General features: G+C 42.1%; 3 protein-coding genes across 3 annotated transcripts in view; 1 reads left to right on the forward strand and 2 right to left on the reverse strand.

Moving 5' to 3' along the window:
- Positions 1-7,326, reverse strand: part of SMIM14 (small integral membrane protein 14) — a 37,697-nt gene extending 30,371 nt beyond the window's left edge. Inside the window, exon 1 of the mRNA XM_083861492.1 lies at positions 7,258-7,326. The gene's annotated coding sequence lies outside the window, so the exon portion shown is untranslated. The remainder of the gene's footprint in view (positions 1-7,257) is intronic.
- Positions 7,327-10,239: 2,913 nt separating this feature from the next.
- Positions 10,240-22,784, reverse strand: LOC310909979 (uncharacterized protein; the record flags this gene model as incomplete). Its single annotated transcript, XM_083862366.1, has 6 exons — positions 10,240-11,386; positions 18,534-18,661; positions 20,897-20,996; positions 22,004-22,119; positions 22,599-22,736; positions 22,780-22,784. The coding sequence occupies 6 exons, from the start codon at positions 22,782-22,784 to the stop codon at positions 11,031-11,033; spliced, it is 843 nt and encodes a 280-aa protein (XP_083718492.1). The 3' UTR covers positions 10,240-11,030.
- UBE2K (ubiquitin conjugating enzyme E2 K) overlaps positions 22,784-23,543 on the forward strand; it is a 43,449-nt gene continuing 42,689 nt past the window's right edge. The window contains exon 1 of the mRNA XM_083860940.1: positions 22,784-22,934. Coding sequence (XP_083717066.1) covers positions 22,872-22,934 — 63 coding nt within the window. The 5' untranslated portion in view covers positions 22,784-22,871. The remainder of the gene's footprint in view (positions 22,935-23,543) is intronic.

Below are 23,543 nucleotides of genomic sequence, written 5' to 3' on the forward strand. Positions count from 1 at the left end.
GTCCCACAAATCACCTTGTAAGTAAACAATTACTTAATTTTCCAGTGCCATTCTTAAAGTGCTTCTTAAAGATGCAAACATAATATAAAACAACTCCTTAAAAATAGGACAAAGCCAAAGAAACTAAGAAATGCTGAGCCAGCCACTGTCACTACAGTGACATCTGAAATCAGGGAAGGAGCTTTTGAGCAGGGACTTCAAGCTAAGTAAGTGGTAAAGGTCTCTCTGAGGTTTTTTTTCTGATGGTCTTACAGGACTAACAAAGCACTGATACATCCCTTGTCTCCACAGCACAACTCCACTACTGTGTGACCACCACAATATTCTGAGCATTGCTGGGTTGCTAACATTTTCACCCTGAAGTGGACATCAGAGTTGCTCTGAGTTTGGCAAGAATATTCTTCTGAGCCAATCTGCCAACAACAGTGTTTCACCTAGAGTGTTTAACCTAGAGCAGTGAAACAGGAATCAAAGCATAAAACCTTCGACTACTTATAATTATGGTCAAAGCCCTTTCACAGCCAAGCATCACAACCTTTCTCAAACTGAAGTATGTCAAGAAGTTCACACCTCTTCGAAGAGTGGCAGGATCTAATAAGAACCTGGCAGGAAACTTACTATTTTTGGGCTGGGCTAACCAAGGTTACAGGTACGCTGAGGTGCATCAGTTCAACACCGAATGGCATATCAGGGGAATACAGAACATTATACAGATGCTTCCTTCAGCTTAGTTAAGTCTTGTCAATGTCAAGTACAACTCTCAGAGGACAAGAACCCACACACTGAAACTCCTCATTGTTCCAGTACTGTTTCCCCCCTTCTCTTTCATGGTCAGACCCCGGTATCTCAGGACAAAGAGAGATTTCAGGTTTAAAAGTTAATAAGGCTGATGTCCATGACCAAAACTGAACTCCCTAAGGGAGCTAAATAAGATCCACCAAGATTATAAAAAGCTATTTACTTATTCCCATGCAGGTGGCTCAACATTTCCTCTGGGCAACACTTGAAAAGGAGCTAATTATGCACATACAGTCATGGACCAAAAAAGCAGTCCAGCTATTTTAGAATTCATTTACTGATATTTGATACAGAATGTTACTACCAAACTCCAGCTGTCAGCTTTGGTCATCCTTTTGTTAAAACGATGACATTTTTCTGAAAGAAAGCTCATGAAACATGAAAACCAATTAAAAGAAGATGTCAATGACACAGAACATTGTTCAAGAATAATACCCTCTTTATGCTAAGTAAATGCTTCTAGCTTCTTCTAGTGTGGGAGACAGACAATGGTCTAGGACAACAGTTATTCCTACTGCACTGAGTAATTAATGGCTATTAATTTTATTTCACATATGCTAACACAAAAAGGTGAGCTATCCTCTGTAAAATTGCTAACACATTTTATTTCAACCAGTTTACAGAGCAAACTGGGAGCCCATGGTCTTCAGTAAGGCAAGGACTCTCACTGCCTTTCATGGTTCTTCTATTTCAGTAAGTAGAAAACTTGGGCGCATTAGCTCACTCTCCTGCTTTTGGTTAGTGTCTCCAGCATTTCAGACTGCCTCACCGCTTGCTGACATTCTTCTTCCCATTCCCAAACAACTGCCAATCTCCCAAATTCACCACTCGTGCAGCTGTATGAGTGATACACTGCTGCATGAAGCAGCACACATTAAATCCGAAAACCTTGCTGGAAGCACTTCCGCACCAGCCCTGCGAGGACACCCGTGCCTGTGCCACACCAACCAGGGCCAAAGGCTTGCGCTGCTTCGGCAGGACACATGCTGAGCAAGTGGCCACACGTGGAAGAGGAGCAGATCTTCCAGGGGGCACATCTGCTTCTGCAGGGAAGCAAGAATAACGAGTACTCTTGCAGATGGAAAATGGCAGAGGTGAGGATCTCATACTAGTTCCCCATGGAAGGAGAACAGGGAACCTGACTTTGCTGTTCAGTACCTCACCCAAGAGATGTTTCAGGCTTAACTTTTTGTGCTTCATAATACAAAACTAATAATTTACTTTTAAAAGTATTAAAAAGTATGCTCCTATAAGAAATTATATAACCTATTGTGCTAGGTTTGGCCATTGAAACACGACTTTGTTCGGTCTAAAAGAAAAGGCTACCCTGAGACACACCAGAATGACCCTGAGCTAACCATGAGCAGCCAGGTAGTCACCACAGCTCAAGTGGCCTGCAATAACTATTTATTACAAATTAGGGGTTTTTAAGTGTTAATAATTTAAAAATTTTTAAACATTTTGTCTCTTTGCAAAATGAAACGTGAAAAAAAGTCTCTTATTCACGCTTTTACAAAAAAATATAGTTTCAAAACAAATAAAAGTGAAACTTTTGCCATCATATTGAGGCAGCAAATGCAGCCCTAAACCATGAGCTATGAAGCTTTTTTTATACTAGTATATTAAGAGTACAATTGTTTACATTACAAAATACCTCACTAAATCCTTAAAACAGTAAAAAAACACTATTCCTTAATGTTACTCCGATCACATACAAACACAAAATTATACTGAAATTCTTTGGAACACTTTCATTATTTTTTTCTCCAGGGATGACATATGTTTCTAATAACTTGCCACTGAGCAAACAGATTTAACAGGGTAGCAGCATGCTGAGAAAGATAGCAGGATTTTCAATTTTCAGATGAAAGCAGCTCTATTCCCTGGCAGCCCTACTCCTAACCCCTTTAGGCCAGATCAAATTTTATCTGAAGCTAGCTGGTGCCTGTCTTCAACTTCAATGGAAGTTGAATCAGGTTTTTTACATACCTGCAGTAAACAATTTGAAGCTTATCAATAAGAATTTTTAAAATCAGTACTTATACCAGAGGGAATCCGTAGCAGTTAACAGGATTTCTGGACTTGGTTATTTACATATGTTTAGCTAACAGATGACCCAGTTTTTACCAGAGAATATCATCCATCTAATTCAGCAGACTCACAGACTAGTTTAGATTATCAAAAGGAAAGCATTATGCAAATTACACAACTCTCTCCTGCACCTACTAGCAACAGATTTTTAAATCCATTATATTAATTTGCACAACAAAAATCTATGATCAGGATTAGCTTGCAACACTCAAATTATTTTCTGTGTGAAAATGCTAGAGCCAAAGGTATCTTTCATCTTTAGACACTTTTGTTCTACATACTGATTTGAAGCTAAACCATCTGACAATCACCATGGCTCAAAAATGTCTTTTTATATAAGAAATATAATAATATAATAAGAATATTTCTACATTTCACAGCTCTCTCTGATAAAATGGTTACCTAGTATTTTCAAATAGGGGTTCTTAATTATGGGTGACATCTGATCAGTCTCATCTAGATACCAGGGTGAGGAACACCTAACAACACTGTAATCACTTGCACTGGAATTCTTGTTAAACTAAGGCTGCTCACACCAGGAAGCTTTCTTTCACACTTGATTTAGTTCAACTGTTTGAAGAGCTAACTTCAACTTTCCTTCACACCTTCATGTAATTTCATTCAAACAGCTGGTTTTCCTAAATAACTTTTTAATGTGTGAAAAAAAAGACATAAATTATTTTATCAAGTTGTCTAAAAATATTGCCCTGCCAAAAATAAAGACTTTATGATTAACTAACAGGAAGCAAATGAACATACATATATGAACATATGAACAAAAAAGACCAAAGCTCTAAAACTAGAGGTCTCTATTTGACAAAGATTCACCAAATAATGTAAATTAGTATTGCAGCTGCTTATGTAATGTAAATGATTGCTGCTACATTTCTGGTTTTTTCCTGATAAAAATCTTTTCTTTCAAGAGGAGTGCTCAGTGGTTTGGATCTGACATTTGTCTACAAGCTTTATAAAGTAAGAATGAAACTATATTTAGCTCCAGAAAGCCATGCTTTTTAATGCATGCAAAGCTGCAGAAGAATCAGAACTAATCTTAATGAGGAAAACTTTTATCAAGTGTAATTCTATCTGTTCCCACCTAAATGGGACTAATTTGTTCAATTATCTGTAAAAATACCAGTTAGACACTTAAATTAAAGCTTTTGAAGCATATCTGTTCAATTAACAACAATGCAAATGCACAATAACTCAAACATGCCAGGGGCTGCTCCCCCAAGCATCCTCAAATCTTTCATGAAAAGCCCTATCAATCATTACTAAGGGATCTTTACTTGCCCTAGTTCAGACAATAGTGTGGAATAGGTGGTGGGAAGAGGAGAGGACCATATTTCTCCACTATACTGCTAGCAGAACCACTGTTCTGTCAGCAGAAGTAAGACTAACACAACTAAGACACACGGATCCTTCTCATATCCCTGACTGTGTTCTTTCATCATGAGGAGCTAAGAAGTAAGTTTCAAATGAGGCTCACTGGGAACTAGGGAAGCTAGCTGTTGATGAGTCAAGGCATACAAGCTGAAGAAGCTCTTCTGGGAAAACAATTCCTTTTTTTTTTTAACCTGAAGAAGGACTGCAAGATTCAGCTCTGTGATACAGTCTTAGAAAGTTATCTTAGCTTTCACTGTACTTGCAGAGGGGAAGTACTTGGATTTTCCAAGAAGTATTAGCATTTTGCAGAATCAGGTGCCTCTTTAACAACTAGATGGATCTGTATGCATTCGCAAATTGAATCTCTAACCCAGAAAGCTAAGACAGAGAGCGTGTTTAACATGAAGTGTAATATCAGGTATGTAAATGCAAATATGTTGTGTAACAGCATGTATACCAAGTAGGCTCTCAGGCTCTCTGAGCTGTGTCCCAAGCAGAATATGGCCAGATGACAACAAGCTTTATATGCATAAATGCATCTGCCAAATTTTTTTGTTTGTTTGTTGTGATGAGTAATCTCATAAACATTCAAAACATAGAAAGTAAGAATTTGATACTTAGTATTGTCAGAGCATTGTACACCTCTGCTATTCATTCACATTTATAAGAAGAGAAGATCTTGCTACTTTCATTGTACTGGCCCTGTGAAGTCTCATGATGTTGATAGGTCAAATTCTGGCATGACAAACTTCAGCAGACAAAATTTGGTCTTTAAGAATGTATGTCAAGTACCCATAATATCTAGGAGGGAAAATTCTAAATGTACAAATGTAGTTTTATTACACATCTGTTATGCAAATAACATTCACACACTACTTATTCTGAAGTTTAAATATACGAAAGCAGGAAATGAGAAGTTAATAACAAAACCAGAAGTCAGTTAGAAACGAACTTTCTCCAAAACCAAATACCAACTCTTTGAAAGCCGGTAAAACAGTTTAAAAGTTATTGAAACATAATTAATTGGTTTTGATGTAGTGTAATTTAAATGCTTGCTGCTACATTTCTTTTTTCCTGATAAAAATACTTCTTTAATAATAACTGTATTTTTCTCATTTCCCTTAGAACGAAAGAACATGGACTGCAGAATATTGCTCAGGTAACTGGCCCATGCAGTTTGAAACTTCATGGACTTGATTGTGGTTTATGTAAGGTGTTGCAAAACCATCACAATGTGATGTGTGATGAATCTTGTCTATTATATTTATTTCTGTAGTCAGCAAAACAATATCCAACTAGGCTAAAAAAAGATCCACCCAGAGCTACAAAACTGCAGCTACCATCATCTCAGTTCTACAGCAGACCTCAGGGATTATGGTCCTGAGGGGTCAGGGACATCCCTGTCAGTCCAAGAAACACGAGCGACAACACAGTGTGGAATTACCAATAACACATCCCTCCTTATACGAAATGATCTTAAATGACTTAAAATACAGAACTCTGTAGCACTCAAGAGTTAGGCAAACACTGTAAATCTTGTCTTTTACAAAGGACAAAAAGAACCAAAGATGTTGGACTCACCACTCACCCACCACAGTGGCAGGGGAAAGAACAGTGATTAGAAATGAACCAACTAATGACTGCTAACATTACGATTAATTTCATTTTGCAAACTGCTTCTACTATTTCAAGCCTCACTGTTAGCGTCAGGGCCACTTTTTAAAATCAAAGACTTATTTCTTTCATCTCATCAAGTCACAGGAATTGGATGAAATTATCAAGAACATAGGAAGAAATTAAAAAATACAATTACTCTTCCTCACTTCTGATTTTTTGGGCTTATATCTGGTTTTGGAATGTAACATAAATGAGTGGATAGCACTCTAATAGCTAAGCATTTAAAGACTTCTAATACGTAACTCACGAATACTCACTAAAGCTACACACTTTGCCCAGTAGGCACACCAACATCATTAATGAAAAATGCTATTAAGACCCAAATGTTAGTTGTCCTTGCCTCTAAAACCTGGAGCTGGTTTTCAGGACTTATCTATCTGCACAGATCTGGATGTTCAGACGGTGTTAAAACACAAACAGTCTACAATCTCAAAGGCAAACCTGAAGACACTTGACTAGGCAAACAGGTGTTTGTCAGGAAACCAAAGTTTTTGATGTAGGTCTTGCACCACATTCACATAGAAGTGCTGGTTAGCCAAGGCCTCAGAACTGCCAGGGAAGGCAGCAGCTTGAGCTGCAGGGCAGGACAGCTGGGGAACCCAGCACAGCAACAGCAGCAGAGAAACAGCCAGCTCTTGTGATCCCCAAGGCCAGTTTACCCCTTCCCCACTGATCCCTAGGAATCGCATATTCGAGCATACGTGAAGAGCTCTTGGCAGGAAGCCTATCTTTAATAAATTAACAGCAGTGTGATACCATCCTTTTCCCGAGATTATCTTTCACATGACATTGTTTCATCTCTCGCAGTTCAGCTGCGCCCTGTTCATAAAGCGGGGAGAGCCTGGGAGCGCATATCCTGGTGTCTGCACGCCACTGCCAGCTTCTTTACAGAGAGAAACTAAACCTCTTCGCCTCAAAGTATCAGATTGAGATCCTTAAGAAAAAAAAAAAAAATCGACAGAAGAGTGCTACTTCGCACTAAAATCCCCAATAACCAGAAAACCCACAATCAAACCAAGCTGGTAAGAAGACGAGTCGACGTTTCTCTGGTTTGGAAAAAAGGAGAGCTGCCTGACACCGAGCGGAGCGGCTGCGGCTCTCCCGGTGTTTACCGGCCCCGGCACCCGGCGAAGCGCCCGGCGGGGGGACGTTTGTGCACTTCCACGGGCTCGGAGTTACCCCGCAGCCCGGCGGGGCTCCGCCGCCGCTCCCCGGCCCCGCCGCGCCCGGCGGACGGGGGGTCGGGGGGGTGTCCGCGCTCACCCTCGGCCGCCGCCGGCCCGCGCCCTCCCCAGCCCCGCTCACCGTTCTCCGGCCGCCGTCGCGGAGCGCTGCGGGGCGGGGGCAGGGCGGCCGGGCGGGCAGGGGCGGCCCCGCGGCTCGGCCCCGCGGCTCGGGCCGGCTCACACGTCAGCCCGCGCCACGAGACCCGGATCTGCCGGCTCCCGGCGGCGGCGGGGCCGGGGCGGCGCCGCGCGTTCCCGCCCCCCGCTCCCGCCCCTCCGCCCTGCACGGCAGCCTGAGCCCCGCTGCGGGCGGGGGCGGCCGGCAGGGCAGGGGAGGGCAGGGCAGGGGTCGGGGCCGAGCAGCGCGGCGGCCATAAAATAAAGCTCCGGTAGGGCAGCGCGGACAGGACGCAGGCACAGGACTGCTCTGCGGCCAAGTGTGCCCGCGGGCCCGCCACAGCCCCCGCAGCCAGGGCTCCGCCACCCGTCACAAACACTGTCACTTCGGCCGCTTGGCCCCAGCCGTCCCCACCGAAGTACGAGGGAATTTACAGTGTACTTTCTCATCTTGAAATCTAAATCAGGAGCTCGTGACTCACAGGCTTCTAAGCAATTAAAGCATCCATCAAAATAGGTATTTGGATGCTGTGAATGAAGTTAGAAAGGAAAATCAGATTGTGGCTTCTCAGTCAGCCAAGGAGAGGGAGTGTCATGCTCCCAGTACAGAAAGATGGACCACATCCTGTCTAGGGGACGCTGATACCATGCAATAATGCAGTGGGGATTGTACAGAGAAAAAAATTTTGTCCTTCAATATTTCCAAGGCTGTCTTACCTACTGCAAGCCAAGAAACAAGGACAGCACTGCAATTAAGGTGAGAAAGGGTTGGATAGAAATTGCAAGTGCTCTCAGGTCGGTACCTCCGACCAGTGCCGCATAGTCTCATGTGACCCACGTATGGCTGTTCATTACTATTTGCAGTTGTCATGGGGTTTTCAAGCCTCCTTCCTTGGCTTTTTTTTCTGAAAGTTTTTTTCCTAACTTTGGGTGTCTAGCCTAAATTACTTTGCCAAGGCTTGTATTCACTGCCAGTTGGCAGCCTTGCATATCCAACCATCATTGGTGCTCCAGAGAACCACCTCTCTCTGAGAGGTGCAGATAGACCAACTCTGCTTGATTAGGGCTGGCCCTGGACACATCCATTCCACTTCTGAGAGGCAACAGGTAGGCTGCCTTTGTCTAGCAATGCCACACAGTCCTGACTTGCTGTGGACCTTGCCTCTCCTTTCCCATGTTTTATCCTTTCTCTTGTCTTTGCACCCAACTGAGCAGCAGCAATACTGAAAAGGGAGGCAAGGCACTGACAAAAAAGCTAAACTATGCAGAACTTGTATCATCTTGTTTATCTCCATCCAGGGAACAAAGCCTCTGGTAATGCACTAGGGATGCTAAAACTTATCTTTAATTTGGAAGTAATAAACTATATGCCTACAATGTTTCCTGGGAGAACAGGTTTCTTGGCAGCCTGTTCAGAGGCTTGGACTGCAAGAGGAACCATGAAGATCAGCAATATCAAGGTACACTTGGCTTGAAGTATACTTTGGCTGTTCTGGCCAAACACTAAGCTAACCTAGACAACAGTGTCAGAGTCATAGGAAAAGTGATCAACTGTTAGCTGCATCCTTCCTTCCAGCTCTCCCTCAGCCATTCTCCTAACCCTTCACCAGGAACAAGCCACCCTTGAAACAAGCAAAGACAGCTTCTCATTAAGTAGTCTTGCCTACCTGTCTCCCACACCGCATATACAGGGCTAGCCATTGTTCTAGAAAATGGATCTGAGATCCTGAAATCCCCAAACCAGACACAATTTACCATTAGTCCTGACTCAAACAAGAGAGGAGAGAAATGCCAACTGCACAATAGCAAAGAGGAGGGTTCCTCCTGCCAAGCTGAGGAAGGAATGCTGAACACTTCTATTTTCTTGTCGAAGAATTCTTGGACAAAGTCAGACAGCACTTGCTAAAATGGTAGCAGGCACATTTGGAGGAACCATTGAAACTGATAAAAGAATCTCAGCAATTCATTCTTGGAGAACTGAATTTGAACAATCCTAGAACTGGAAGGGCAAGACTAAGTGAGCTGGACCATCAGCATGAGATGTCTTGTTAGAAATAATATGAGCCTGCAAAGAGTTATACAGGAGAGGCAGGAGTTGAGAGTGATGTCAACTGAGTGATCTACAAGAAAGCAGTATGCAATGGTGGCACAGCTAGAGCTGGGATGTCTTCTTCACTTTGAACAAATGCAGCCTCCTCAGACCTCAGTGCATCATATTTTTCTGGTTCATTTCTCACATCTCCCCATCAAGGTACTTGCATTATGTTTGGTAATGTATTGAAATTGTACCTTAAAGAGGTGTGCAAGCAGCACTACTTGGCTGGCCAGCCAGCCCCACTGGGTGAAATAAAAGCTACCCCTCCCTACTCTAATTTCTTCACCCCATGTTGTTACTGCAAAGCTCAGCATATCTGAAAATAGTTTTACATAACTGATTTCAATAAAAAGCTAAGGTTTTTTCCCAGTATCCTGCATTATTTGCACTGTCTTTTGACAGCAAAATAGCAATTGTTTTCTTGAGTATTTTTCTTGAAAGGTGTCTCAGCTTCCTACTCCTAGGCTGCAGCCATCTGCTCCCCCTTACACTCACAAATTTAGTGCACAATACAGCAGTAAAACAAGATCCTGATATGGAGGCTATTTTCAGACTCACTCTATGAAGTCTCCATTCTGGCAGTCAAACTATGATGAAAACAGTGCTGACTTAGACTGCTGTGATGTGGTGTGTCTCTCGGGACCCATGTCCCGTGTCCTGGCCAGCCCTGGCACCGGAGCTGCAGTGAAGGTTCTGTATTCTGAGATACCTCCCCGATCCTGTGGGTCCTGTTGTGCCCTGCAGAAGTGTCAACAGTGGCCAAGGAATAAAAGGAGAGACTCTGGTGGGGAACCTCAGCTGGGTTTTATTAAGTCCATGCAGGACTTCTTCACACCAGAGAGTCAGCCCTCCAAAGCCAGGTTTCCTCTCTGTACAGCACCTTAAGTATGGGGATGGGGAAATGGGAAGGGGATAGCTTGGAACCAATCCAAAGGGTGAAGGGAGTGACCCTGAACATAAATGACAGTCAATAGAACAAATCCATAAATCAAGGGAGGGGAGAACAGGGAACCCTGCCAATCACTTGACATCCTCACCAGAACCTTCTAGACATCAGGGCGAGGCTATGAAGTGATAGACAGGACCCGTAATTATGATTGACACCTGACAATTTTGGTTCCCTTGGGGGAACCAAGAAGGGGTTAACATAGGAGTAGATAGGACAAACCATTATAACTTATATAAACCAGTATAAAACAAAGAACAAATGCATACAGAAAGCTGGTAAACCCAAAAATGCACCACCACATTTGACTACTTTATGAACAAAGCTATGAGATGCGTTCAAAATCAGCTAGTAACAAGGACAGAATAGTGAATCCACTGATTCTGGTATTGAATTGTGCTGCCCACTGCCAAACTAAAACTATGAAGACAACTCTGATTAAAGAGCAGAGGATGTTAATATTTCCTCTACCAAAACCCTGCACAATGGAGGAGGGTGGAAATTGAGCAAAACTTAGTATTACATTCTGTACATCCATCATCTGAAAACAGTGTGGGTTGGGCACTTTGTAAAACAACAGGCAGGTGTCACATTCCACATCACAGTGGCAGCTTTCAACTTTTCTACCCCAACAGGCAATGGTAAGGTAGGAGTCATGTGATCTAACTTGCCAAATAATGAATGAGCTTGTTTATCAGCACCCAAGAACGTTACTTTTTGCATTCTCAAGTTCTTTTTCTGCAGATGTTTTTCTCATCTTTGCTGCATAAGTCATGTCACTAGGCATTGTATTGCTGACATCCAGGTACTCTGTGGAGTGGAAATTCTTCATCTGCAATTCATGCAGTTTCATCAGATCTGAAAAATGACCTAGAAATGGGGCAATTCTTCCTAATGTAACTCCTTTTCTGTTTGCTCCCTCTTTTCTTGTATGCAGTTCATAATAAGTAGATAATGCTATTCCCAGAAGGAATCCGCAGGAAACTGCTACAAATTTTGATACCAAAGAGCCATTTGGAAGAGGTCTGCAAAATGGTCTGAAAATGGCACCTAGGAAGTGCAAAGGAAAAGATTATTAAATACCCTTGTAATATCAGGGTAAGAGACGCCTTTTGGCAGCAATACTGGGATTTTTGGAAAGCGAAATCAAATTCTGGAAAAAAGATGCCAGTCCTTAGAAAAGTTGCCTGCAAGCATTCCTAGACTGGACTGGCATCTCACAAAGCTCTGGAGAATTGAAAAGCACTTTGGGACACTAGGCAACAAGCCTGTGAATTGGCTGGCACAAAGACTATATTGTGTACTTAGGTAAATTTAACTGATATTTACTCATGTAATCACCACTGAACCAAATTTATACTGCCAGATTTTCTGTCAATGTAGAGATCTAAACTTAATGAACACTCAACCACAATCATCAGAACTCAAGAGAAAAAATATGGCTCATGAAAACAAGAAACCACTGAAACTGTCAGAGGATCTATGGAGGATCTATGGAGGTGCTCCTGAAGCACCAACACTGACTTTTGTGATCAATTAGCCACAGTCTAGGGAAAATGACCCCAAAGGATTGCTGCAATGCTGCCAGACCACAGCTGCCCAGTGAAGTTTTCCAAACTAGGAAATGGATGAAGGAAATCTGAAGTTGAGAGATGACAAGGATTATTTTACACCTAACTAGAAAAATGACTAGTAATTTAGAGTAACTAAGAAATGCAAGCAAGCCAGTTGGGATGCTTACAAGGTCAGGCTTGCAAAAAGCAATTTAAAAATAGAGGATTAAATCCTGAGCCACCAAATTGTTAATGATAACACTCACTGATAAAGATACACCATCTGAATTAGGCTGGAATTCTGTAGTATTAGAATAGTATGTTTTCAGTAACCACATAAGTTAATAGTCCACTAAATTTCATTGATAATTATCCAATCAGTACTGGGAATATTATTTTGCAATTGCTTTGGGCAATCCCCTCTAAAAATGTGGTCTAAGTGAACCAATACTGCTATAATCTTTAAAAAATGTTTTTCTTCTGGAGCAGAAATCATAATAGCAGCTGCACAATTGTGGTGGCTTTCTTGCAAAGAAAAGATGAGAAACAGAGTGAACTGCTTCATAAGCAACTGTAGTTCACATAAGCTATCTGCAGCCATAAATTTACTAGCAGCTAACATTGCTATATTCATCTGAAAACTGCTGCCACTCAGGAAAAACACATCTCATGTCACCCTCTATGTTCAGAGCCATTTCAGCATTTAGTCTCAAAATGCCTCTGAACATGAGTCAGAGCCCTCAACTATTACAGTTCTCAGAGACTTGAAATAAAAATGAATCCCTGTTCATTTCCAAGTGAATGCCTAACAGAAGAAGCTTGATAGACAAATCACAAACTAAAATGCAAGCAAGCAGATTTGATGCAGAAGGTGCAGAAGTGAGAAGAGAAAATGAAAACAAGATCCCAAAGGATTTTTAAAAACACTTTACAGCAATGAGTTAAAATTTTCCTGTCATTAACTGAGAATTACTCTGATCTGAAATGGATATATGCAGTTTGCAGCTGGTATTAAGCACTTGGTATATGACTGAAATTTCAGAGCACCATACATTAAAAAGCCAAGGCATATTTACTAAGAAAAAAGATATGACAAAAAGAGAAGACATTTCATGTGTCATTGAGGAGGTGTCTCAAAAGGCATAACTCTGCCAGTCAGAGCTTGAACATCAGTATTCTATCACATAAAATGTGGCAGCATCTCTGTATGGACTACAGAGAACTAAGTCACATTGTTGGAAAAAGATCTGATCTGTTATCACTGTAAGCAACATTCTGGTTTGCATAGCACATTCAACCATACTTTTTAGTTTGGATATTAGAACATGACCACTGACAAGTGTACAAGAAATGACTGCTCTCTCAGCTGGTGAAGATCTCTATAGACATAATGCAAGGGTTTTAACTTGTGCACATTTGCTTTTGAGCAAATTTTGTTTGAGGATGTGGTATGGTGCAGCTGGGTGTTTGCTGTAGTATGTCCCACCTTTTGAAGAGGATCTGTAAACCCTGCAAGTTGTTTAGTGTAAGAAAAAAGTTTGGCTCTACAGAACTTGACAACGCTGTCTGGCCAGGAGAAAAGAATTCTTCTGTAGTATACCCTCAGCAAGTTTGCTGACAACACCAAGCTGAGTGGTGTGAACAACATGCTGGAGGGAAAGGGTGTCATCCTGAGGGACCTTGAGAGACTTGAGAGGTGAGTCTGTGTGAACCTCATGAACTTCAGTGAGGCCAAAGTGCAAGGTCCTGCACATGGTTTACAGCAACCCCAAGGACAAATACAGGCTTGGAGGAGAATGGATTGAGGAGGTGGATGAGAGGCTGGACATGATCTGGCAAGGTGCACTTGCAGCCCAGAAAGCCAATTGTATCCTGGGCTGCATCAAAACTGTGGTCTGTAAGTCAAGTGACGTGATTCATCCCCTCTACTCTGCTGCTGTGAGACCTCACCTGGAGTAATGGTTCCAGCTTTGGGTCCTGCAACATAAGAAGGACATAGACCTCTTGGAGTGAGTCTACAGGAGAGCCACAAAGATGATCAGAAGGATGGAGCACCTCTCCTATGAGGAACAGCTGAGAGCTGTTCAGTTTGGAGAAAAGGCAGCTCTGAGGAGACTTTATTGTGTCCTTCCAGTACCTAAAAGAGGCCCTACAAGAAGGCTGGAGAGACTTTTTACAGTGGGTTTATTAGGATGAAATTTTTTACCTTGAGGGTGGTGAAGCACTGGAACAGGGTGCCCAGAGAAGCTGTGGCTGACACATCCCTGGAAGTGCTCAAGGCCAGGTTGAATAGGGTCTAGTGGAAGGTGTCAGCCATGTCAGGGAGTTGGAAGTAGGTGATCTTTAAGGTACTTTCCAACCTAAATCATTCTATAATTCAATTAAACTCACACTTCACAGTTCATAAATTTTGCAAAAACACCACAAAGATTGAGGGAAACTGTTTTGGTGTTTGAAAGTATGAATTTACATTTTTGGTATTTAAACAGATTCTTGTGGTTACCTTTTGTTAAGCTGCTAAGGTAATCATTAGACATAGATGATGTCTCTAAAATGGAAGGTAATTACTGAAGAAAAAGGAAGAAAAGATTGGAAGCTGAAGGTGTATTATAGCAGAAGTCCAACTCCTTCATAGAGAAAATACTGAGGGAGCCAGCCCCTTCACAATGGTGCCCAGTGACAGCTCAAGAGCTAAACATAAGAAAACTTCTTTATTCTGATGTTAACTGAACATTGGTAGAGGTTGCCCAGAAGGGCTGTGATGTGTCATATCCAAAGAGATATTCAAATGTACGTGGTCCTGGCAAGGCAACATGCTCTGGCTGATCTCACTTTGACAAGAAGGGTGGTCTAGATGATTTCGAGAGGTCCCTTCCAACCTTGACCCTACTGTGATACTGTGCCTCTCAAGAGGGAACCCAGGAGTAGGTATACCTGCAAAGCACTTTCACTGCAATTTCTGTGGGACTAAAATTATTTGGAATGAGTGATATTAAGATACAGGGATAGTATGGTGCCTATAAATACGTGTGCTGGGAGAGTTAATATCTTTTATGTCTGCTCTGTGTTTGGGGAAGGGACCAACAGCGTAATATCACAACATTCCTAGGACTAAGAGTTAGAATCTGCAAAATCAAGAGACAATCATACAGCCTGACTGAATACTTCCCAGTATGACTAACCTCTGGAGAAAGAAAGATACAGTCTAGAACACTGCCTTTAAAAGCTAATTCCAATTCACCATGTGACCTTTTTGCACTCTCAGAAAGATGGGAAAGCTGTAACAGGGAATTTTATTACATGGATTATATTTCAATGAAACTGCTATAATTGCTACCCTTCATTTGAGAAAAATGTTTGAGACAAGAAACTCCTTACACCTAAACTAGATCTTCCACCTAAACAAAGGCATATGCTATTACTGAAAAATAGAGACACAGAATAGTAGGGTTTTTCTAGATACTGCTCTGTGAAACATTGCATGCCTGACAGAAATCCACAGACCAGAGAAATGGCTTGTATGTGCTGTGTTCAGGGTAACTGTACATTACTCAGTACAGGACACTATTTGAGCCTTGTTTGTTTAACCTGACTTTATCCTCAATGTTCTCTAATAAATTGCCATGTGCAGTTTTCTTGCTAGCCACATTGACAAACTGAAGACAATCAGGGTAGAAAAACAACAAATCAGATTGTCCTGACTTCTATTCTTGAATTTACTGTTTTATGTGATTTGAAATTCTGTTCAATTAACTTTTTTACAGAACTGTGTGCAGACACTGACACTAAGGATTTAGATTTAAGGATTTAACTCTAAATTACTATTCTACTGTAGAAAGATCAATAGAAAAACTTGGTTTGTTTTTTTTTCCTAATACAAAATCGTTCTAGTCTCCAAAATGCACCTACTTTAGGATGGTATTGACATATCTACAACAGAGCCTGATAAATTACCCATCTGTCGCAGCTGAGCTTTTTCTGGATGATATCTGACAAATTTCACTATTTTGTAAATTTTTTTAATAGACAGTTCCAAAAGACTTCCATCAATTGTGGATTTGGTGCCCATCATACTAGATTATACTGTAGTTTAGCCATGATTAGAAGTAAGTTCAAATTCTAGATACTATTTTTGAAAAGCCTCAGAATCAAAAATTTTTGAATCAAGCAATAATAACTGAATTCAAGAGCTCCAGATTGCTTTTTTTAATTATTAGTCCTACCTTTCAGTATCCCTAAAAAGTCACACGCTTTACAAAACAGAGACACCATTGAAGGAATTCTTAACAATTGATATACAAAGTATCCTGGAGTATGTTGTCTCTGTGGCTTGGGTTGTAGTAGTTTTCTGATTTTACTGCACATATTCTTGTATTATACCATGTTTATTCATACATGTTTAATGCATATTCTCTTATAGCTAGAAACCTTTTTTGAGGTGGGACCACCTCATAAGACTATTCATAAGACTATTGCATGCAAAAGCTTAATCCATTTCTGCAGCCTGTGTTGATGGCTCTCTGTCTCAGGTGATGTACATTAAGAGGAAAGGTGTCCACTCTCGTCCTTTTCTCCTAGAAGACACAGCAGTGATGCAGATCAGTTTGCAACATAACCTCCCTGAACAAGTGTTACCTATCTGCCCAAAGGAAAATACAGAAAGCCAGCTGGAACCGTCCCAGAGACACAAATTTTATATATATATATATGCTGGCAGTTGGACCAGTGAGCTTCCCAGCAGTCAGCTTATCTACACTGTTAGGAATATGAAAATATTTTAGCAATAAAGACCACTACCAAAGAAAGTGGATTTATTTTTAATTTATTCTGGATTCCCATATTCATTCAACTACTGCTTCACAATTTTTTGCTGCTCCAGTTCTAATTCCAAACTCAAATTTCCTAATGAGAGACTCTAACGCCACCATCCAAACAATCACTTCAAAATACTAATGCCATTTTTTTATATTCTCTCTTACTTACTTGATGCATATAGGCACTTCCCTGGCTGTAGTGATGCTATAGTGCACTTCCACTGCACTGAACAACAAATTTAATCTTCTAGCTAAAAGGTCTGACATTCTTCAGTCCTGATGACTTTTATGAAATGGAGGTTTACTGAGTATCAGTCTGGATCTGATTTTAGCCCCTACAGTTATTAAAATAGCAGCAATTGTTTTTCAGTCACAAATCCTAAGGCCATGAGGAGAAGATAATGTCCAGTTGGCCATGAAAAGCTGTCCAGCTGGCCTTTTTAGGCAGCTCTAACTCCCTTTTGTACCTTTCTATGAAAGAAAGATCACAATATTTAATTAAATAAAATGACAAATTTATTCTATTAATAGATGATAATACAAAATACTTAAAATGGTATAAATTCTTCACTCAAGGTAGAAAATGTTTTTTGAGTGGACAACAATATACTAGCAACATGTCATGGTGACTAAGTTCTTTATACCATTGGTCAAATCCTCTCTTCCCTTATAACACTAATATTCATAAATCTACTAATAAAGTCATGTTAGGTTGTGAAATCTATTTCTGTATTCACAGCTTACTTTCATTTTGAAAGGATCCTCAGAAAGACTGCTATCTTCTTTTTGTAAAAGCAAGAAAGGAGCACAGTTTTACACCTTTTTCTTTATAAGAAGTGCTTCTAGTTCCCTGTAATCAACTTGTCAATCTGTGGTTGCCAAATTTTCAAGGTAGATTCCTGATCATCAAGAATATTAATCAACTTGGGAGCTCCTGCAAAATCACAAGAACTATTTCACAGCTGAACCTAATTTCCCCCTCCCTCTTTTTTTTTTTTTCTTTTTTTTTTTTTTTTTCTTCATGAAGCCACAAGAATTGGCCCATGGACCTCAAGGGGTATGTACCATCAGTTGAAAATCACTGCTCCACAAAAAAGCGGAAGCTTAAAATCCCAGTAATTTTGCTAACAGACTCAAAAGCATTGGGTATCTTTGTATCTGTGGTTTCCAACTAGAAACATCAGGTCCAGATGTAACACTAATTTAGAAGATATTGCAGACCAATATCAAATTAATGAAAAGTCCAGGTGTCCTGTCAATTTCTAATAACAGCCTTTAACAAGAACAATAGGGTGTTATTAAACTATCAAAAAATTCTGCACATTCATTATTTAATTAAAACTTCGATATGCCATACATTGATTTCTTGTACACTTGTCAATGCTCATGTTCTAATATCCAAACTAAAAAGTATGGTTGAATGTGCTATGCAAACCAGAATGTTGCTTACACTGATAACAGATCAGATCTTTTTCCAACAATGTGACTTAGTTCTCTGTAGTCCATACAGAGATGCTGCCACATTTTATGTGATAGGATACTGATCTTCAATTTAGATGAATTGCATCATATGAATTCAACCTGAGTGACTTCATATCACTCTAATATTTAGTTAGAACCCTTACTGCCTTTTAATGCATATATATTCATCAACTAACAACATGAAAATATGATTTGGTAAGTGCAGGCATCTTGAGTAAATACCTCCTCTCTCTTCCTGAACACCGAACAATTTCTGTTCTACTGGTTTTGGCGTTTCTGCCCACAGAACTCCTGCAAGTTCTTCATCAACACCTTTACATGAAATGTTGGACAAAGCAGTGACAGTACCTTGAGCTATTTGTAAGGCAAGAAAAGCTTCCCAACAGAGGGATCCGTCTCCTAGAGCAAGGCAAACTGCCCTGTTCCACCCAGGAGAGGGCACTCTTACACCTGGCCACGCAACCGGACATGGACACCTATAGGAGGAACAGGAAAGTTGAGATGACGTCTTAAAACTCGGTCAACTTGCACGACCAGTTAGTTATTTTTATGATAACGCTAATCACAAGTAATTTGAATCATCCAGACACTGCCACAACAGGAACACAATATGACAGACAATAAACATGCAGGCTAAATTTATTCTTAGTCTTCAAAATGTGCTGAATGATATGCAGATAAAAGATAATTTCTTCATTTCTCTGTTAAAAGCTGGGATCATAGAAAGAGAGCTGTAGGTGTACCTAAACGAAGGTTAAATTTAAGAATAACCTGGTTAAATGAACATTAATTGTTGTCTTTTTAAAAAACAAAACACTATTACAAATGAGCATACAAACATTTAAATGCAAAGTGCCTATAATCTAATACTAACATAGCCTGTAAAGTTAATTCTTGTATGATATCTCATGAAATAAATTTTAAAAAAAATTAAAAATGCTAGAGGGTCAACCCCTGTTTCTAAAGAGATTGAAATCAATATACATACCTCTTGAGACAGCTTTCCTCTCCAATAAGTAATCCTCCAGCAACAAAGAGAAAAGATCAAGCCTGTCATTTTTGAAATTTCTAAACTAAAGAAGCCAAGATGAGGAGGTGGTAGTTTTGTTATGCAAAACACAAAACAGTAAAAGAGGAATAGAATGCTGCACATTGCAAAGTTAATGTTTCAAAAAATCTCATTTTCGTCTAATCAGGGGGGATAATCTCAGTAATTCCAAATTTTCTCTGAGTAATTTTACTAGAAAAATGTCCTATTGATATGGAAAGAATAAAATTAGGAAAATACAGAAATGAGAAAAAAAGATCACCAAGAATCTTAACTTAAAGAACAGAAAGTAAATTATACTTAGTGGTATCATAAGCATCTTGGAGTCCCCAGGCAGTACTCCAGGGCATCCACAGTCTGAGAGAGAAGAACCAGGCACATGGGGCTGTATTGGATGTACAGCGAGTGCAATGTGCGCAAACTTTGCATGAGCCATCACCACTTTTCCATGGAAATGTGGGGAACCATTTCTTATATAGAGGTTTCATGACAGACAGTACTTCCCACATTACATGGGAAACGACATTGTGTTTAGTTAGGATGTCTGGTTATCCTGGGATTGGCTAATGAATATTGTTAGCCTTTCCATACTGACAGCTTGGGCTGAGGCCTTACAACCACTGACCCTAGCAACTTTCCTCCTTCAATAACCTTACATGGTTTGAACTTCAACCATCTCTCTTGCTCCCACTCCCAGAAGTCTTTCAATATGCTAAGCATAATAAACAATGCATAGATACTCAGAATTGTATCTGCCACTCTATTAGCTGTGATCAACACCAATGGGCAAAAGCATAAACCAATCTGCAGCCAGTTTGTAAAAGCTGCTATTGAAAGAGTTTTTCTGTATGAGGCTAAAATGATGATGGGATCAATGAAAGAACTATCTCCCGAATTCATATATATTACAAATTTTTTAAAATAAAAGAGCTATGTTCAATGGACTACAGTTGTACATTTTGTGTATGGATTTTTTTAAGGCCAAAAGACTAATGAGAACTTAATTCAGGGCTTTATTATCAACATACCATAAATTTATTAGCGAGTCAGACATGGAAGTCACTGAAATCACACAAAGAGGTTATCTTCTCAATTTTTGTCAAAGCATTATCTTTTTTAACAAAGCAAAAATAAAACAACAAACAAAACCCAAACCAAACCCCAAAACACCTATTCAAAGTCTATGGCCTTGTTCTACCCTAAAACTCTGTAGAATCTTCTGTAAAATAGTAAAGTATAATAAAGTATAAAACAGTATAGGAGGTATAAAATGGTACTCCCAGCATGCTGATTACATAAGGTACTGATTTTTATGTAGATTTTGATCCTGGCAAAACTCACCACTACTCTGTTCTACCAGCCAAAAAGCCTTTCTATATCTGTCTTTCAGCAAAGAGAAAATTAACACAGTATATGGTGAATATGAAACAGTTGTGAGGTAAGTGAAAAATGCCTATTTAAGGACAAGGGAAAGGAATGGGGTATAGTAAAGAAAAGAAACACAGTAATTCATATTAATTTCATTTTTGCAGTAACAGACTCTGACATTTGTAATCCAAATGAGCACATGAAAATGAACCTAGGTACAAACCAGACAAAATCATTGCCCTTTACCATGGCTGTTTCTGGATGTCTACTATCTATAACATAAAAGCATACTCACAGGAACACAAAGGATTTTGACACTTGATAAAGGTCATGTTTTCCACTCCATCCAGAGCAAAATCTGAATATTGGAAGCTTAGCTTCTTTCTGTGAGCTCTCTGAAAAGACATGAAGGATTTAACAGGAGATTTTATGTTCTGCCTTTATTAATTTGGTCTATGGTAGTCATAGTTGCTCAGCACACTATAAACCTAACTTTCATCCAAGAAACAAAAAAGTTACCATCCTTTAAGTTACCACCTGGTGAGAGCCAAGGGCACAAAAAGCCATGGCCTACGTCCTCAAAAGGAATATAAGACATATCAGTGGAACTCAGATGTCTAATTTTTTTCTGAAAATGAAGGTCCAAGACCACACAATTAAGTAGTTAAAAAGAAACCAGGCCTGCTGCAAAATGGTTCTTTCCATAAAGGTACTGAAAATGTCAGCTAAAAAACTGGATTGTATAATACATTTTAAACTGTTCATCTGAAAAAAAAAAATAAAATTAATGAACAGATGCATATGATACAACATTTTTTGCATAAAAATGAACTTTTCCCAGTCAAACTACAGGGGAATAGTAAACATATTAAATTGTATGCATCTGTATATAGTTGACAGATTAAAAAAAAAAAAATTTTTTTTTTTTTTCGTTGTTGTTGTTGTTGCTTAGGCCTATACTTTCTTTATAGTGTATATAATAGTCAAAATGCCGTGTATACTAATGGAGATAAATGAACAGCACTCACAGATAACAGCCCTACCGACATTTATTGAGATAAATGTCTATGGTGTACGTTGTCCTGCACTGCACCATTAAAAAGGGGGCCTATAAAATGTTTCTGTAAACCTTAATGTCTTGAAAGCCTCTAGTTCCTGAATAAACAACAGTTCAAATCTATGCTCTTCGATAACATACCTTATTTTATACACCTCAGGTTAGAAGTTATGGTTACTGTTACGCTATTTCAGAACAGCAGCAGCATCTGTGGGTGCCCATGTTTGCTTCTGCAATAAAATGCCCATTAGACAGGGCTGACCTTTGCCTTTGACTCTACTTTTAAAACGTTGTAGCAGAATCTGCAAAAATGAGCAGTTCTTTTCACTGTCCCCATTCAGTAACCTGTTTCTGGGCCTGCACGTTCCCCGGGTCCCGTGTGAGGAGGCGCCAGTGTCTCCAGGGGGAAGAGAACGAGGAGCAGCTCTGGGAGGGAGACGTGTACGGAACAATATTTTTCTCTGCCGAACGTAATGGGGAAAAAAAAAATAGATGAGAACCGCTGTTATGGGCCCGGGTGAGCAGATTCTCACGTTACTATGAGAGCCCCCTGGGTTTTTTTGCTCGGGGGCTTCACCAGCACACACACCAGCAGCTCCTTAAGCCAGCTGCTTCCTCAGCGACACCTCAGACATTTTCCCGCTCCCGCGGGCCCTGCCCAGCCTTCCCAAGGGCGCTCCTTGCCCCGGCCCGGAGCCTCGGGGCTGGGCTCTCCACCTCAGGGGCCCGGCCCGCCGCCTCGGGGCCCAGCCCGCTGCGGGCGCAGGGCCGGCGGGAGCCGTGACGCCACAACGGCCTCGGCTGTGCCCGGGGCCCGCCCGCGGGGGCTCCTCACGCTCCGGCCCGTGACAGGGCGAGCGGCTCGGGCAGTGTCTCCCGGGACGGGCGGGTGGGCGGCCAGCGGGGCGAACCCCTGCGCCTCCACAGGTCGGCAGCGCACCCTCCTTTGGGGCCAGCGGGGCAGAGGCGGCCCGGAGCGCACAGGCCGCAGCCGCCCCCCCCCAGCAGCGTCCAGCCACGGCGCCCCCGGCCCCGCCGCCGCCCCGGTGCCGCTCCGGCCGCGCTCCGGCGGCCCCTCCTGAGGAGCGGCGGCGGCCCTTTCGCGCATGCTCGGCGCGGGCGCCATTTTGGTAGGGCCGGGAGTGCTCCAGCGGAGCGGCGGTGGAGCTCGCTGGGCCCGGCGCGGAGGGGGCGAGGGGTGCCCGCTGCGGAGATGGCCAACATCGCGGTGCAGAGGATCAAGCGGGAGTTCAAGGAGGTGCTGAAGAGCGAAGAGGTCAGAGCCTCTCCCCGCTCCCCCTGCGCGCCGCCGCCGCCCTCCCCCGTGCGAGCGTGGGCAGCCGGGGACGGTGCGGGCGCCCCGCCGGCCTTCGCGGGGACCCCGCACCCCCCTCAGCCCCACCTCCCGTGCCGGAGGTGGGCCCGTCCCGCGGCCTCTGGGAGGGGAATGGCGATTCCTGGGGACACGGGCCCGCCGGCCGTTGGGAGGAGGAGGAGGAGGGGGCCGCGGGAAGCGCGGCGGCAGGGCCCGAGCAGGCTGGGCGGGCCGGCCCCGGCCGGGGCTCTCGGGGCTCGGGAGCGCCGCCAGGCCGAGGCCACGGGGCGGGGCGGGTGCGGCCGGGCCGGCCCCCGCGGGGACCCCCGGCACGGGCCCTCCCGCCTCCGGCAGCGCCGGGGGGATGGATGGATGGATGGATGGATGGATGGGGCGGGTTGAGGAGGGGGAGATCCCGCACATCCCCTTCAGCTGACCCCTTTGCCAGCGGCAGAGGCTGCAGGGTACGGATTGAATGCTAGGGGATTTTTATCAGTTGATATTAAACCCCCGTTTAGCTTCCCGGTATACAGAACTTCCTTTATCCCACTGCAGGCTTACTCACCTTCA

Source organism: Zosterops lateralis, assembly GCF_965231275.1.
Source record: "Zosterops lateralis genome assembly, chromosome: 5".
In the NCBI taxonomy this organism is placed as follows: domain Eukaryota; kingdom Metazoa; phylum Chordata; class Aves; order Passeriformes; family Zosteropidae; genus Zosterops; species Zosterops lateralis.